The sequence below is a fragment of the Meles meles genome, chromosome 1, assembly GCF_922984935.1.
Source record: "Meles meles chromosome 1, mMelMel3.1 paternal haplotype, whole genome shotgun sequence".
In the NCBI taxonomy this organism is placed as follows: Eukaryota; Metazoa; Chordata; class Mammalia; order Carnivora; family Mustelidae; genus Meles; species Meles meles.
In genome coordinates, this window is record NC_060066.1 from 143983735 (window position 1) to 144003032 (window position 19298).

At 36.7% G+C, this 19298-nt stretch overlaps 1 protein-coding gene across 1 annotated transcript in view; it reads left to right on the forward strand.

Moving 5' to 3' along the window:
• COL24A1 (collagen type XXIV alpha 1 chain) overlaps window positions 1-19298 on the forward strand; it is a 395306-nt gene that overhangs the window by 4187 nt on the left and 371821 nt on the right. Inside the window, exon 3 of the mRNA XM_045980771.1 lies at window positions 4400-4464. Within this exon, the coding sequence (XP_045836727.1) occupies window positions 4400-4464 (65 nt within the window). The remainder of the gene's footprint in view (window positions 1-4399; window positions 4465-19298) is intronic.

Consider the following 19298-nt stretch of genomic DNA (forward strand, 5'->3'; position numbering starts at 1 on the left):
CCCTTTTACTGACTGGATTCTAGGCACTTTGATTACTTGAAGTTCTTAAGCATTTATTTCCCTTGTACTTCATGAATTGCCTGTTTGCTTAAAATTTAACAAAAAATTCTAGTATCTTTCACACTGTGTTACTTATGCAAGTACCTACTGAGCTGAACTGGTAATCTCAGAAATTCATTGTATATATGTTAGTGACAATACTTCACTCCCTGAATCATTCAACTTTAACCCCACTGCTGGGATGAGAACTGATCTTCAGTTATTTGGTCAACAAGGACAAAAATGTTACTATTTACAGCAAAATCTGTAAAGTTGTCGTAACTTAAAGGAGTTTTTGGCTTGTAAATGTAGTATAATGGTAATTGTTGAAATTATTGATATATATCACATGTATGGTTTTCAGATTATTTTGCCTTTTCCAAATGGTTTAAATTAAAATAAGCAACTCATACACACAAAAAATTCCCTAGTCACAAGATTTCACAAGTCCTTCTTAAAATGTAACTTGAATCTATGTTGGAACGAGCTTCGGTAGCCCACAGACACAAGATGTGAGGGTCTCCTGGGTGCCCTAAACAAAAAGATGCCTGGGATTCTCTTAAAGTAACTTAAACCCTTCAGATAAAGAGAAAGTTGAATAGCTCTAAGAATTATTTAGGGAAGATGCCTGGGATGGATATTCCTTAAATATTCTGAGTATGGTCTTTGGATATCTATTTCCTGTCTGATCCCCTCCAGGCCTTTACCTCTCACATGTCTGGTTATGTTTTGATTGTGGCTTCTGTCATACTGAAAATGTGGCTAGCAGACCAGACACACAGAAATATTTCATATTTTCCTAGAGATCTTCACATATTCATATCATGGGTTATGTTTTTGAACTTTCATTGACTGTTACCATATTGTTGATTTCTTTTAGATCTGGTCTGATTTTGTGAAATGTCTGAATCTATTTACTTCTGATAGATTCTGTTAGTGACATACAGTCCAGACATACGGAAAAGTGACCAAAAGCAGACATGCTTTGGATATTTGAAAAATAGTCATATTTCATATACCAATTAGACTTTTTGTGAAAGTAAATATGTGAACAAATGAGCAAACTTAGTAGACAATTTTATGTTACATAATTAAAAGAGTATTGGCCAGAACTTCAGGAAGACCTTTCCAGATTTGTGGTTAAACATCATGTCTATTATATATAGTGATTTATGGAAATCTTGCTAAATAATTTGATCTTTGTCCTTTAATGCTAGTATACTAACGGGATCCTACTGTACACACAGATTCTAGGGTTTTATATTTAGAATGCAAAATATAAAATTGATAGTATCTTATCCCATGATAGATGAGTCAGCCGAGACTCAAAACATTGAAGTGAATTGCCCAACGTCACACAGTAAGTTAGAAATAGAATCAGGTTTAGTCTTTTGACTCTCAGTCTAGTTTTACTTTCTTATTTACCATGCTGTTTTCTCTCTAACCTAATGTAGTTTTTATTTTAACTTATTCAATGACTCCTGCCTGTCTTAGCATTAAATGCATTCCTGGTACAGCTGATGCCCTTGAGAACTCCGTCTACTACTAATGTGGAAATGTGACACTTTTTCTTCATTAAGAGAATGCATAGTAAATGTGATACCATGGGAGGGGGGCAAAACCAAAGAAATAAACAGGCCCAGCCCAACTAGACATTTTCCAGAAAGCTTGGATTCATTAGACATCCATTTCATACAATGATGGAGTTTGGCTCTTTAACTGAGTATGTCAATTAAGCATGATGTCTTCTCTGTGTTCCCACTTCAGAAATGAGAAAAACAGTCACAATGAAAAAAAAAAAAAAAGGAAGTCTTTCCTTTTTTTCCTCTGCCTACTGTAGCAGATATTTTTAAACGTTCTTCTTTCTTTCTTTGGACAGCCAAATAAAAGTACTCTTATTTATTTTACTTTACTTTTCCCAAGTGTTGAAAGAATTAGATCCATACAGGAAAATTGAATTCCTCAGTCATTGGGCGATGTTACTGTTACTCCTTTTAGTAGACGCTCAACCGACTGTTTAATAAGTATTTTTAAAATGGAAAGGAGTAACAGTACTCCTTTTCCTAGCGAGGGTCCTGGAATCAAGTTGCACATGGGGCTCCTTGCTCAGTGGGGAGCCTACTCCTTGCCCCCTGTTGTGTTCTCTCTCTCTGACAAATAAATAAATAAAATCTTTTTTTTTTTTTTTAGAGGGATGACTGGGCGGCTCCCTTCGTTAAAAATGTTTATTAATTGTCAATTTCATGTAAGAAATAGGTAGAAGGTGCAGACCTATTGCTTGTTCAGGTATTTACTTACTAATTAATCCTAAAAGGTACAACATAAATGGGATATAATAAAGTTACAATTAAAGCATGAGGAGTAGAGAGAGGAGGGAAAGATCCAGGCATCTTTAGAGATGATGGAAACTTCATGGAGCAGATGTTATTCAAACTAGGCTTTGATAATATTTAAGATTCTGACAGGTGGAGATGAAGATGGCCTTTAAGACACTTACAAGCTTTCTCCAGGAAATACAGTATAATGTGATACGGCTGTAGCTTCAGGGGAGGGGAGGTAGGTGTAATGGAATCCATATTGCTATGGATATGGATATCCATATGTTCTTCCTTAGGTGGCTGTTAGTTTGGGACATAATTAGAAAAAGAGGAAAAAGTCTTTTTCCAGTCATCAATCTCTACTTCTCTATTAGTCATCGGTTTTAATACTTAGGTACACTTACATAAGGTATGGCTCAACTGATTTGTCATAATCCCCTAAGATCACCTGGCTAAGGGGTGATGTTTAATGTGTTCAGGTTTTCCTGCCTTACACCAGGAATGGACTTGTTAACATGTCTAGAAAGAACTTTATTTTTTATTTTTCTCCCCTGAGGTCATCAGGGGAAGTCTGTGAGTGGCTGAATTGCTAAATGAATACTGCTGGTTGTTGTATTCTTAGTTAGCTTCCTCTGAATAGAAAAGTGCCTGTTGGGTTATTTCTAAACTCTGAGTGAGCAAGATTACCTTGGGCAGATGAGACGTGATTCCTTTCACATCCCATTTACTGCTAAAACAGAATTATCTGCTGTACTCTCCTTCAGTGATTGCAATCCTGAGCTATTTTTTAGTCTCACTGGTATATATATCCTACTAGTTATTTGTTGAAAATATAAAGTCGAAAGGAAGAGAGCCTCTTTTTACTCAAACTCTAGATCACTTTGGGATCCATCTTGGAGAACCTTGAGTTATCATTTTAATCTCACACAGAGGTCCTCAACTTGCACAGTCGAATCACCGGGGGGAGTGTTTAAGAATCCCTGTACCAGAGACAAATTAAAATCAGAATCTCTGGGGGAATGGGCAGAGAGGGAAAATGCAAGTATTAGTAGTTTCTAAGATTCCCCAGGTGATTCCACTATACAGTGAAGGTAAAAACCAGATTCAAAACAGGTAGGCCCTTCATCATCCCTTGAGCGTCATCTGTTACTGTGGTCCTCATCGCATCAACCCCAGATCCACCGCATGAGCATTGCCTGGGGACTTGCTGTCCATACAAGTCCTCAAACCTCACCCCAGACCTGGTGAGTCAGAGACTCTCAGGGTGGAGCCCAGCGATCTTTAATCGAGCCCTCCAGGTGATTCTGCTGCATGGTGAAGTTTGAAACCACTGATCTAGAGCAAGAGAAAAAGATAAAAACAAAAACAAAAACCAGCAATCCCCTCCAAGGGTCAGATAATCTTATCTCATGTAATTAGATGTCTTTGATTTGAGCACAATAATATTTGTGTATTTTAAGTACAATGTAACTATTATTAGTAATTGTTCTAAATTGCTGTTTCTCAGAGTTTGATATATACAAAATCCTTGTTAGAATCACCTAGTTAAAGACGTGTACAAACTGAGGATTCACTCCGAATTTATGAATCATAATCTCAGAGGCAAGCCCAGAATCTTTGAAAAAGTTTATGAGATAGATTGAACAGATGAGGAAACACAGGGGTGATAAAAAGTGTTCTCAAGTCATACAGTAAGTGACAAAGCTGGAACTTAAATTCAGAGCCCTTGCTCTTAACCATTATGAGTATTAAAATACTGTATAATTTAAAATGATAGCTTATTTCTTGGGATGCCTGAGCAGCTCAGTTGGTTAAGTGTCTGCCTTTGGCTCAGATCATGATCCCAGGATCTTGGGGTGGAGCTGCTTCTCCTTCTGACCTTCCAACTCATGTTTTCTCTCTCTCTCTCAGATAAATAAATAAAATCTTTTGAAAAATGATAGCTCACTTCTTAATCTTGTACTGGAGTTCATTTGGGATTTTATATGATTTATAGGTTATAAATATCCACTAAAATTTTCCCTTTTTTTTTTTTTTTTTAGGAAATTGCTTCTCCATTTTATTGTGCTATGTGTGGCAGCGGGTGCCGTTCATGCACAAGAACAAGGTAAGAAAGTTACCTTGTTGCTTCTTTGCTTATATAAAAATTCTCCTTCCAAACAGCAAAAGTATATGTTTTCAAAATCATCAGAAGCTTAAATTCAACATTAAGCAATAAAAACTTCTACCTAGTACAATGAGAATGTAAGGGTGAAGAAACCAATTTTGGGGGAAAATATGACCTTTAAGAAATTACTTACATTTTTAAGCGAACTCTCTATAAAAGGGAAGTTTTGTATAGTGAAAAGGCTTTGCTTGTGACTTCATCTGAAGTGGGAGTTCTTGGGGGTGGCAAACTGTGACTGAGTTACCTTTGCACTTCTTGAAACAACACAAGCATATACTAAATGTTCCATCTAGATTTACGTCATTAAGAAACAAAACGCAATTTGCCTACCAGTGGGTTTGGGATTTTATTTAATTCAAATGGAGAGGTTTAGAGAATAGTTCAGTGTTTTGTTCTTGCCTGCTGGCTAGTTGCTCTAGTAGTATGGTGATAGCGTTTCAGGAATCTATGTACATTCAGATTAATATAATTATTATTACTTTTTTTTAAAGATTTATTTATTTGACAGAGAGAGATCACGAGTAAGCAGAGAGGCAGGCAGAGAGAGAGGAGGAAGCAGACTCCCCGCTGAACAGAGAGCCTGATATGGGGCTGGATCCCAGGACCCTGAGATCATGACCTGAGCTGAAGGCAGAGGCTTAACCCACTGAGCCACCCAGGTGCCCCTAGATTAATATAATTATTAAACAACATTTTACAAGGTATCTTCTATTTGCCATATAATGTCCTAGTTGCTAGCAATGGAAATAAAAATAAGACAATGTCTCTGGCCTCAAAGTGTAAAAACAAGTGCCTTTGTCAAAGGTTAAAAATAAAAAGCCAAAGTCAAAGAGAAAAACCTGGGAATTCTGCTGGATCTACAAAGAGTATCACCATGGCCCTATTTTATTTATTATTATCATATATATATATATATATATATATTTTGTTTTGTTTTGTTTTGTTTTTTACAATCCTCTGTCTCACATCAACAGGACTGCTAAATTATTCATTCTGACAAAACCATCATTTCAGTTCAGTGACCAGTTCCACAAGCCACTTGTCAGTTTGGCCAATCAACTAAACAAGAGTAAGAAAGAGAGAAGTAAATGAAATATACATAGGTAGCGGGAGGGTATGCCATGGAAGGGGTGGTGCTCTATTTGACTGACCACACTGACAAGTAGACGGTGAAGTATTCTGTCAAGTAGGACGTAGGTGAATTAAAAGATATCTTGGAAGGTACTTTCTGTTTCATGGGGAAGTGGTTACATTAGGTCACATGTCACGTATAACTTCATGAAATGCTATTCTTGACCAAGTCATTTCTGCTACTTTATTTTGCTTTGATTAGCCATGAAGAGGAGAGAAACTGTATCTTTTAGTTCACTGTTATTATTTACGTTATACCTTCTGAGAACTTAATGTGTGCCAGCCCCATGTGTACAGGAGATATATTTACCACTACTTCATCATAGGATTTTTATGATTATGCCCATAATAGAATTGGTGACACCAAGATTAGGAAGAATAAGTAACTACCCCAGGGGTTACAGGCAAATAAATGGAAGAACCAAGATTTGAATACAGGTATATTGATTGCAAAGTCTACAAATTCTTTAAAATTGAGCTCTTGGACCACAGAGAAGAGCAAAAAGAAGAGAACCCGTCATTATTAATTACATATATATTTTGTGGCTTGTCCTTGGCTGGCCCTTTACATCTATTATTCTAATATTCATAATGAGCCTGCAGGATAGGGATTATAGGTGAAGAAACTGAGGCTCACAGAAGGGGGTTTGCTCAGGCTTGTACAGCTGGGACTCGAATCCAGGCCTGCCCATCTTTCACAACAAACCTCTTTCCACTACACATCTTCTGGCTTCACAGTTGTCATCTGCTGGTGTCATGAGTTTAATAATTTCAAAAGGTAGCATTATCAAGATATTAAAAACCCAGGCAAAGAAGGATATAAGGAAAACTGAGTATTTTTGAATGGATTTTTTTAAAAATTCAGAACAAATGAAGGAAATAATATCTTCCAGCCTTAAGATTTTATTTATAGAATACAAAAAATGCTCCTTTATTTCAGAGTGAACATCACAATCTTTAGTTTTCTTGTAACCGTACCATTTTATTGTGAGTTCTTAACAAAAAGAAAAATGTTTTTAAAAGCTCTTTGATTTCCGGGATGCCTGGGTGGCTCAGTCACTGGGTGTCTGCCTTCGGCTCAGGTCATTTTCCCGGGGTCCTGGAATCAAGTCCCACATGAAGCTCCCTGATCAGTGGGGAGTCTGCTTCTCCTCATCCTCTGCCCCTCTCCAGACTCATGTGCACGAGCTCTCATTCTCTCAGATAAATAAATAAAAACTTCTAAATTTTGCATTTGTTTTACAACCAAGTATAACTTATTGAATACATGATTCTGTTTCAAGGAAGAATTTATTTAAGGCTGACTTTTCTGAGCATTTGACCGAGATAGATCCCTTTTCCTATCTGACAAAGTCTGCTTCCCTTATTGCTCAGTCTGGGTGGGTGGGCTGCCTCCAGAGATGGACAAAGCTGCACTACCTCTTCAGGTTAACGTACACCATGCTAGCTGTGTACCGAATCCTCAACATGCACAACATTCTCAGGTTCATGGTCCCTGCATGTGAAAGCCACATATATAGCAATCGCTGTGTGTAGGGTGCTTTTCCAAAAAGAGTGTTTCCTGTGAAAATGAATCAAAAATGTGTTTATTGTTAACAAAGAATCAGCTCATTCTAGCTGTAGTTACTCTAAGGATTTTCTGCCAAAACCCCTTATGGACACTTAACCAAAATCTTTACACATAGGTTAAAGCTTCATTTCTCATTTCATGCATAAGTTTGCTTTTATCTATTTATCCATAATAGATGTGTTATTCACAGTAGGATACTTTAAAATCACACATACCCAGTATGACAGTGGTGCTAAATAAAGCACAGGTGTTCTAGAGCCCGAAGCCAGGTGCCAGTGCTTACTGGCTGTGTGATCTGGGGCAAGTCCCTTAAATACTCTGAGCTTCATTCAATGAAGCTGAATGAAGTTCAGCAACTCTAAAGTGAAGAAAGCAATAGTTCTTACTACATAGGGTGGTTGTGTGGGTAAAATGAGATAATACATGTCAAGTGTTTAGTGCTTCCCTGTTATATGATGAAGACACAATAATTTTTTTAAAAAGAAGACTCAGATGGCAAGATGTCATTTCTTTTGATGGCTGTATAGTATTCCATTGTGTATATACCACATCTGCTTTATCCATTCATCGTGGATGGAACTAGAGGGTATCATGCTTAGTGAAATAAGTCAATCGGAGAAAGACAACTATCATATGATCTCCCTGATATGAGGACGTGGAGATGCAACATGGGGGGTTAGGGGGATAGGAGAAGAATAAATGAAACAAGATGGGATTGGGAGGGAGACAAACCATAAATGACTCTTAATCTCACAAAACAAACTGGGGGTTGCTGGGGGAAGGTCGGGTTGGGAGAGGGGGAGGGGGTTATGGACATTGGGGAGGGTATGTGCTATCGTGAGTGCTGTGAAGTGTATAAACCTGGTGATTCACAGACCTGTACCCCTGGGGATAAAAATACATTATATGTTTATTAAAAAAAAAAAGGATGAATACCCAACTTTTGTAGCAACATGGACAGGACTGGAAGAGATTATGCTGAGTGAAATAAGTCAAGCAGAGAGAGTCAAGTATCATATGGTTTCACTTATTTGTGGAGCATAACAAATAACATGGAGGACATTGGGAGATGGAGAGGAGAAGGAAGTTGAGGGAAATTGGAAGGGGAGGCGAACCATAAGAGACTGTGGACTCTGAAAAACAACCTGAGAGTTTTGAAGGGGCGGGGGTGGGAGGTTGGGGGAACCAGGTGGTGGGTCGTAGGGAGGGCACGTATTGCATGGAGCACTGGGTGTGGTGCAAAAACAATGAATACTGTTACGCTGAAAAAAATAAATAAATTAATTTAAAAAAAAAACACTCAGGATCCTTCTCTTTTCCCATGTACTCACAATGTTGAAAAACTGAAATAGTTGAATTTAAGCAACTTCCTTTAGTTCCTTAACTGTGTGAGCTGGAAGCACGTCAGCTTGTATTCAAGTATTGATTCTAGCACTGTTTGGCTGAGGCTGTATAGAACAGTAGAGAGTAGATATTAGACAATTTATCTGGTTTATTTAGTCAATTTGGGTAAATTGGCAAAGTAAATTATATTAAGGCTTATACAGTTTTTCTTATTTACAACTTTGTGATTTTATTTACTTATTTATTTAAAAAAGATCTTATTTACTTATCTGAGAGAGAGCACAAGAAGGGGGAGATTCAGAGGGAGAAGCAGACTCCCTGCTGAGTGGAGAGCCTGATACAAGACTCCTTCCCGGGACTCCAGGATCATGACTTGAGCTGAAGGCAGGTGCTTAACCGACTGAGCCACCCAGGCACCCCCTTGTGATTTTATTTTAAACAATGATTTAATTTTTTCATTTCTACAAGCTAGAAAGAATATAGCTTGGATATTTGGCTGACTCAGATATATGAAAATTTTAAACAGTGAGAATTTATTAAATTAAGTGCTATATTATATTAGTTATTTAATGAGTTAGGATTCTAATTTATTAGACTCTGTTAAGTGATATTACTCTTTACCTTTTATCTAAAAGTTGGTAAGTTTTAATTCTTTTAAACTGCCACTTAATAAGACATTTAAGAATCCTTACATTTTTGAGGGCACACACAGTATTTCTATTGTTCCTCCGATTTATGATAGAATATTGTTGAATATTGACAGCAACAATGTTTTCTTTGGCTCTCTTGTAAAAAGAAGTGCTTACAAAACTTGTAAAGAAAGTATAATCATTAGCTCTCCTGTCTCTATTTCTTTAGGTACATAGTACATTTCACCATAGAGTTAATTATTTAGTCACTGGATTTAAAGTCAAATACTACGGTATGAGTCATAATTTTACCATCTACTGAGACTCAGTTTCTCCTTTTTCTCCCCCCTTTCCTATTATTTCTACCTCTTCCTACTTTCTATCTCTCTTTCCATTTTCCTCTCTTCTTCCCCCTTGCCCTCTTTCTTTTCTTCTAACTAATGATGATAGAATCAGTGGTGCTTATTATACAAGTTTCACATGAAAGGCAATCAAGGTTGGAGTGTCTGTGCCTACACCTCAGCACCAGCCCTGTAGCCTTCGAAGACTGATTTTATTAGCAAATTGAGTATGATCTGCTTGTCTTCAGGGCATAGCAAAACAACAACAAACAAAAATTATGCCGAAGGCTTACAGAGAGAGGAGGTAACACTCAAACTGGGTCTTACAAGATGAGTAAATTTGGCATGAAGGGGTTACTTAGCAGGGCTTAGTAACGTAGCAGGGCTCTGAAAGAATGGGATTTTTAAAAAATAGATACATTTTTATATGGCAAGAAATTTAAGAAAAGTGGAAGAAAAAAAATGAGAGTGGAGAATGCCATGGAGTGAGTAGATACCATTGAAGGAAAAATGTGTAAGAGCTAGTGTAAACTAGGGGGCAGTCAGCAAGACCAAGCTTACTTCTTACACAACTGCAAGTTTGAGGGTCTCCAAGACAACCTTCAGTCTCAACGATGTGTTAGAAGGATTTATGGAACTCAGTGAAATCTGTTGTTATACTCACAGTTATAGTTTATTACAGCAAAAGAATATGGATTAAAATCAACCCACAGAAGAGACACATGGGTTAGGGTCTAGGAAAGTCGCACATACAGAACTTGCGGTTGTCCTCTCCAGTGGAGTCAGTGCCAACTCTCCCAGCAATGATATGTGATGGTGTGCACAGAATATTGCCAACCAGTGAAACCTAGGCCTGTGCAGAGTCTTTAGTGGGGCTCTGTCATGTAGATAGAGCTGACCTCCGTGCAGCTGAACTCCAGTCCTTCTTGAGGTTGAACAGTTACCACACGACTAAAGCCCTTACCATAAATCACATTGTTGGACTACCTGGTGTTGTCCACAACCCTCGGATAAACAAAGATATTTTTATCAGGCAAGATACTCAAGGGCTTACAGAGTGCCTCCTAGGAGCTGAGGACAGATGTATGACTGCTCTTTGGACAGGGTTTAATTTTTTACTACACAAGTAGCATGAGGACTTTGGGTGCCATAGTGGAAAGGGTAAAAAGAAGGGCTGTGGAAAGTGAGATCATGATGGGGGGTTCCGATGATTCACTTGCAGAATTTGACAGTTTGCAATAAGGTCACCATACCACTCACAATTACGAGGATAATTTTAAATATGCACACCTGCTCAATCTCATCAGCTGTGTTTGGTGGCCGTACACAGTTCCATGGAATATCTTAACATAAAAATGACTTTAAAATGGAGTAATAATCCTTTAATGAAAGAGTGAGGGGATGGAAAATGGTAAAAAGATTTTTTTTAAACAGGATACCGATAAGGCTGAAAGAACATGGATATTTCATTCCTTGTTTAATGGTTCTCTTTTATTTCTGATATATTCTCTTGCTGAGAGTAGTCCTTTTTTCCTACATGCTAAATCTTCCTGTTCTGATCTTTTGGGTTTGATCACCTTTGATGTTTAGCATAAATTAAAAAGGGGGAAAGCTCATTAGGAAGGCATGAGATATGAGACTGGGAATGCAGGCAGGAGTTAGATCACTAAGGGCCTGAGGGCTGAAATAAGACGTTTCAATTTTGCACTGAAAGCTTTGAGAATCACTTATGTATTATAGGAAGCGGTGTAGTGAACTAAAGGTTCATTTTGTTCTATACAAAGAGAGGAAGGTTTCTCCGGCAGCAGTGTGGATGACAGATTGGATGAGGGTGTCTTAAAAGAGGCAGAGAAATCTATTAGGAGACTAAGATAATAATCTAAGGATAAAGGGAGCTTAACTAAGGTTTGTGTGAGACTTGGTGACTGAATAGCTATGGAGAATGGGTGGAAAGGAAGTATTAAAGATGATTATCAGGTTTTGGGGTTAGACGGCTGGATTGATTAATTCATTCAAACAATACTTTGGACTTACTTCGTATTAGTCGTTATTCTAAATGTTGGAATATAACAGTAAAACATGATAAAGTGCTACCCTCATGGACTTACATTTCAACTGGGGGGCAAGGCAATAGGCAAGTGTGTGTGTACACACACACACACATATAACGTGATATGTATGATATAAAATATATTTATATATACGTAACTCCCCCTACATTTTCTGCGCTGTGAGGAAAAGAAAATAAAGTATAGTAAGATGTTGGAGAGTCACTGGGGCAAGGAGGAGGGTGATTTTATATTTTAGGTATTGTTTTCAGGGAAGGCCTCTCTGAAAAGGTCACATTTGAGCCTAGATCTGAATGAACTAAAGGTTTAGAGCATTCTAAGCAGAAAGAACAATAAATGTAAATGCCATGAATTCAAAATGAGTTGAGTGGTTTTGAGGAATAAGGAAAGACCAGTGTGGCTGGTGCAGAGTAAGGTGGGAAGAAATGAAAAGAGATGAGATAATAGAAGTAAGAAGGGAGCTGATGACATAGATTCATACACCATATAAAAAGTTTGGATTGCATTTTTCTGTAACAGGAATCCATGGGAGGATTTTGTTCAGGACATTGGCATGATATAATTGACACTATAAAAATATTACTCTGGCTGGTGGTTTGGTAGTGGGGTTCTTCACTAAGAGAGGCATTAAAGTAAGAGGGACAAATGTGTGGGAAAATATATTGAGTTAGAAGTGCTTGCAGGACATCTAATCTCTACTGCATAAATTCAGTAGGCAATTGGATATGCAAGTCCTGAAGAGAGGTTTGTGAGTCAGCATATGTGGTTATTGAAATCATGTTTTGGGTGAAGTCATTAGGCTTGGTGTTTACAGTAAAAAGTGCAAAGCCCGGTTGCCTTGGTGATGTGGTGATTTATTCTCTGTTTAAGAAGCAAATGGGTAAAAGAGATAAAATCAGTTCTGCTGTTAGGTGATATATGCATTCCTAAAAAGTTGCCATGCTGAGAGATTGAGTCTGGCTGCTTTCAGATTCTGCTTCTACACTTCCTCCTTGGGTGACCTTGGGAAAGTTGTCTGTCTATGACTTAGTTTTTATGACTGTCAGCTAGAGTTAGCCATAGTACTTACCTCATAGGTTATTGTGAGCATTATGTGGCTTAATAAAGTTGTGAGAACAGTGCTTGGTACACAGAATTAATGAATGCTGCTATTATTTTTAATTCTTTTAAAAAATACAAAGGACAGGTGAAATAAATCAGACTGAGAAAGACAAATACCATATGATTTCACTCACATGTGAATCTGAAAAACAAAACAAATGAATAAACAATCAAAAAGCAGAATCAGAGTTATAAATACAGAGAACAAACTGATGGTTGCCAGAGGGAAGAAGGTGGGGGGATGGGCAAAATGGATGAAAGGGAGAGGGAGGTATAGGCTTCCAGTTACAGAATGAAGTCATGGGGATGAAAGGTACAGCACAGGGAACATAGTCAATGATATTGTAATAGCATCCTATGGAGACAGATGCGAGCTACACTCATGGTGAGCATGGCATAACATACAGATTTGTTGAATAACTGGGTTGTACACTTGAAATTCATGTAACACTGTGTGCCAAATATACTAAAGACATTTTTAGAAAAAAAATTCTAAAGGAAAAAAATTTCTTAATGAAAAAGAATTCAAAGCCCTCAAGTGCCTAGTTGATAATCAGTATTCTTTAAATAGTAACTGATTTCCAAAGTGACACAAACTAGATTGATTTTGTGGTTAGGGTCCCTCATGAAACAAGTAACTTACTAAAGACAACATAGTTTTTTCTTGCTGTATTCCTTGGTACCAATTGATGTAAGAAAAGATATAAGGGTTCAAGGCTGACAACCAAGAAAGAATTCTTAAGACACTTAAGACATCTTTGATGCAAGAAGATGGTTTTATGAATGCTTGGGGCAGGACTCGTGGGCAGAAGGAGCTGCCCTGGAGTCATGAGGAGTGGCCCACTATAAACTTTCAAGTTGGGAGGGGGTTAGAAATAGTGTAAGTCTGTAAGGAATTTTGGGAGCAAGGTTTCCAGGACCTTGAGGCTAGCTATTGTTGGGACCTTGAGGCTAGCTATTAGGATCTAATAAAACCTTCGGCATGAGGCCTTTCAGATGTATATCAGTGGGCCATATGCTTGGGTGATGATTGTCAACACATATCTTGAGGGGTTTAGAGATAAAGGAAATTTCTAAAGGAATTTTTATATGTTAAAGTAGACTTACAGGATCCTGGGGATTGGGCTAAGGTTGCCTTTTAGCCTTAGCAAACTATTAACATTGAGGCAGTTAAGTCCCTAGAGGAAAGTCACTCTGCCTATTTCAAGGACTTGTCCATGGGCTGTAGGTAGTAAGGAAATTTAACAATTTCTCCTCTGCCTTTGTTTCCCACATCACCAATTATCTACATTTAACCTCTGAATTGCAGTTTGGTGATATCCAGTGTCAGACCTAAATTAACAATAAAGAGTCTGTCCTCTGATAGAAGACTTTCTTTCTTCTGTTCTTCCCACTCCCTCTCATCTGTGCCTTTTATCCTTTAGAGTTCACTGTTCTATCAATATCTGCTCAAAGCATTTGCTAAACATATTCACACTAAGATTTGAAAGTTGAAAACTGCATTAACATTTAGATATCCACTCAGATACCAACTCTGGTGGCTACCTAGACAGTATTTCCCAATTACGAGATTCTGCGGGAAGAAATAACTGCTATGATTAATTCACGAGGCTTGCCAAGGGATATGTGAGGTGATGTGGAAAAGGGAGTTGCTGTGAGGCAGTGTGGGGGGCAAAGAGTATAGACTTTGAACTAGACTGATTGGAGTCATATCCATTTCTACTATTAGCTGTATGACCTTGACCAGGTTATGTAATCTCTCTGGATCTCGGATTCTTCATCTGTGAAATAGGTATAGACATTAAGTATAAACATGAAACCATGAGATATTATCTTCCCATTTCTGTTTCTGGATATCACATGAAAAAAGAGATGAATGAAATAATAAATAACCCTGAAAACTGCATTTTCAGCAAAACTAGGGGACTGATGAAACCTGCAAACTCTTAAAATATCCTGAGAAAAGCATATACATGCCAGCATAACCACACACTTCTTTTTTTATTTTTTATTTTTTTTATTTATTTGACAGAGAGAAATCACAACTAGGCAGAGAGGCAGGCAGAGAGAGAGGAGGAAGCAGGCTCCCCGCGGAGCAGAAAGCCTGATGTAGGGCTTGATCCCAGGACCCTGGGATCATGACCTGAGCCGAAGGCAGAGGCTTTAACCCACTGAGCCACCCAGGTGCCCCATAACCACACACTTCTTAAAGATGAGGCACATACCCTGAAGTCCTTAACCTTGAATGCTTATACAAAACAAGTGCTACAGGATCTGGGGAAGACTCAAGCTGGCTGGGAGCAGGTACAAGAAGGAAGCACAGATAATAGCTAAATGGCTCATTGGGGACAGAACATGCACAAATCTGCTCGGTAAGGTGAGGGATTCATTCTGAAGCATATACCAATGAGAGTGGATACTGGCGAAGGAGAGTAACGTGTGGCCAGCTGGGCTGGCTATAGAAGGTCTCTTAGATTAGGTTGGGGTTAGAGAAGGTGAGGCTATATCAAAAAGCCATTTGAGAAGGAACACTGGTTGCTGAAAAAGCCTTTGGGTTTTGAAATTGGAAGGCATGGCCCTCTCTCTTTTCCCTCAGCATCCTTCAATAAATTGTTGGGCCGTGAAATTGTAAGTAACTAAAAGCAACTGGAACAGCATAAATAGAAAGGTACAGTAAGGAAAATATAGAGGAAAGCAGCAAAATGAAAAAGCACACATAAAAAAAACACCTCTATGAAGGAAGATCATAAAACAGAAATATAACAACTCAAGAGAAGGAAGATATGGCAAGATGTTAAAAGGATATGAATTGCAAGCTTGTAGAACTCAGAAAAGATTTCATAGGAAAAAACACTTTCTATAAATCAAAATGAGATTGGAAGGAGCACAAAGAGAGATGAGATATTATAGAAAACATGGTAAAATTAGAAATGAGAAAATCAAACAGAACCGAAGATAACATATTTTAAATGATTGTAGAGAAATGATAGACATAGAAGATAGCAGTGGAGAGTAAGCGTGCTTATAACAGGAATTTTTGAAGAAGAAAAACAAAAGTATAAAATAGAACAAATATTCAGGGATATAATTCTTGAAAACTTTGCTGAAGTAACAATAACAACAAAACTTGGATCTGTACAACAAATGGTCATCCTATATGCCTGGAAACATTTACCCGCAATGATCAATATAAAGATAAATTCTTTTTTTTTTTTTTAAAGATTTTATTTATTTGTTTGACAGAAAGAGAGAGATCACAAGTAGGCAGAGCAATAGGCAGAAAGATAGGGGGAAGCAGGCTCCCTGCTGAGCAGAGAGCCCAATGTGGGGCTTGATCCCAGGACCCTGAGATCATGACCTGGGCTAAAGGCAGAGGCCTAACCCACTGAGCCACCCAGGCGCCCCATAAAGATATATTCTAATAAAATCTGCACTTCACTTCAAAGATAAAGAACATCTCTTAGGGGCATGTTGGAAAAAAAAAATTGAGTCACTTAGAGAACTAAATTTGGCTGTCTTCAGATTTTCCTATCCTAACATTCCACACCTATACATAGTAGAATTGTATCTGTAAGATATTCAAGGAAAGAAAGTAACAGCAAAGAATTTTATATCCAATGAAATTTAAGATACAAGGCTACCAATAAACAATTGTAAAAAGTCAAACATCTAGGAAATTTCTCTTAAGGAGACTAATAGAGGACAAACTTCATCAAAAAAGAAATAACTGAGAAAATGACTGCAAAAGACTGGCTCTACTTACCAGAAGAAAATGTGGGAGCAGAACTGCATATAAGTTACCATATGAATTAATGTAGGAATGGTACAATCATTGACATAAGGGAGGGAAAGAGGGAAAAAAGACAGGAAGTGAATTAAATTTGCTGCTGGGCTTATATGTTGAAGCTGGGAATTAATATTATCCAAAGGTGATAAAGCAAATAAAAATACTACCAGGATATTTAATAATAAAAAGGCAAATGCTAAGAAATCTAATTCTATTGGCTAGTATTAGATGGTAAGAGAAAGGGGAGAAGAGAGAACAAGAAAAAGGAAACACTATTCATGGGAAAGAAATAATAGATATGTCTAAATTAAGAGGACTAGGGACATTGTGTACATTTATAATTTTAAAGGTAACAGAATAAAAATATAAATCTTTCTTTCTAAAAGATAATTCTAAAGCCTTATCCCATTGATTTTGATCTGCAGTATTTTCATTTTTGCTGCTTTCTAAAGACCATGTAATTTTTATTTGTGTTTTCCCATTGACCCAAATGATTTAGGAGAAAACCTTTACATTTTCCAGTTAAAGGGTTTTGTTTGTTTGTTTGTTTTCTGATCTTGTTATTAAAATCTAACTTGTTAGCATTGTGATTAGAGAATGGTGTCTTAATTTGTACCTTATGTTTTTAAAACTTAACCTAATAACTTCTATTTAAATTAGGTCATAGAAAATAATGAATCAGCATTATAGTCTGAAAAAAAAAAAACAGTACAATAAGAGAAAAAACATAGACCAGCCTTAACTTATAAATATTAATGTGATTGTTTTACATATGTTATTCTTCAAGAACCCAGAAAGGTATCAAAAAAATAATATACGACCATCAAGTAGATTTTATTTCAGGAATGCAAGGATGGTTCCATAACAAGACACTTACTGAAGAGCAAATTTTTTTTTAAAGATTTTTTTTTAACTTAGCTATTTGTTATAAAAACTCTAAATAGAATTAAAGGAAAATATATATGAAATATTAAAAACACACACACATATAATAAAGTTTGAAAATAATACTCTTTTCAGTAATATCTCCATTAATAGTGTGAGAAGTCTGTGGTATGAGAGAGCAGGGGTTATTGTTAAATGCAAGGAGAAGTTTTCTTTGGGCAAGAAGCAGCCCTTGTTATCATACCACATAAATGTGGCACTTCCTTTGTGTAAAGATAACCTATCTGGAATCTTAGAATGATAATTTTCACACAATATATTATATATACAGTAAGCATTGTGATTTTCATAGGAGCAGTGTTTCTAACATAGTTTACTTCTCAGATTGAGATATGAACACCCACAGAGGCAGATATTGTTGAGCAAGAGGAACCAAAGTTACAGACTAAGCAGATATATGTTTCAGGAGTATACATTTTCAACGAAGATTGGGAATGGGATAGTTAACTGATTTAGCTGGTAATTTATATTTTATATTAAAAAATAGCCATATTATAGAGTAAAATTAAAGTTTTTCTTAAATTATAATTATAAAATATGAGAAATCAAGATATTTTTTGTTTTTATGGGGCCTTTTAACTCCCCCAAATCCCTGGAGACATATGTAATTCTAAACCACTGTTAGTAATGTTTTGATGGAAAAGATTGAGACGCTGTCATACTGTGTCTTAGATATAAACATTTATAACATTTAAATCTGTTATAAAACTACAATTACTTTTTAAATAAAATGGGTGGCCCAGTGGGTTAAGCCTCTGCCTTCAGCCCAGGTCATGATCTCAGGATCCTGGGATTGAACCCTGCATCATGATCTCTGCTCAGCAGGGAGCCTGCTTCCCCCCCCCCTCTCTGCCCACCTCTCTGCCTTACTTGTGATCTCTCTCTCTCTGTGTCAAATAAATAAATAAAATCTAAAAAAAAAAAAAAAGACAGTTGTTCTAACTTTAAAATAAAAACACTGGAGTATTTTGTAAAGCTCTCTGCTGAGAAAATATTTTAATTGTATTGCTAGATTATGCACGAGTTGTATTTGCCATTATGTTTGCTATTTGTAATAAACATGAATTATCATCTATTAATTTATTATAAAAGAAAAACTAAGATGATTCACAGTTTTCTTGATTAATGTTCAAAAACTTTTATTTTTTCTTGCCTATCACAGTTATGAATTAATATTCTTTGACATTTCCTGTTGGAGATGGTTATATATGTACAAAGATACAGGTGGAAGATTTATAACCCCCCAGATCATAGCAATCATATGGCTGATTAAACTGTTCTATATCTCTAAGAAATGATTCATCATTCTTTACAAATTTAATTTATTTAATTTAAATTTATTTAATTTTATAAGACTCTAGAGATAAATGTGGCATCTGATAAAATCCTGGTGGGGAAAATTCATTAATTTAGAAATTGTAGAACTATTTGCAGAGCAAGAATAGTAGATATCCAATAATGAATCAGACACAGAATCTGTCTTCCAAGAGTTTATAATTGGATAAGGGAGATAAGCAGTATGCTATTAGTAACATTGCAATAAAAATAAACTAGGAAAGACAATAAACATAAAAATTTGTATTACATAAAATCTATATTATATAATAAATATAGAAAAAGAGTCTAAAAATTGTTTGGATAAAAATTATTGTGGAGGCCTGAGAAAATAATGGAAGCAAGAGAAACTTGCTTCTGGAAAGAAGCAGTATGTGATCATCAATAGGAATTGAAGTTCTCCTGTCTAGGAGATTTCAAGATGACTCTATACTCCTTTTTTTTTTTTTTAATTTAATTTACCCTTTCAGTGTTTCAAGATTCATTGTTTATGTACCATACCCAGGGCTTCATGCAACATGT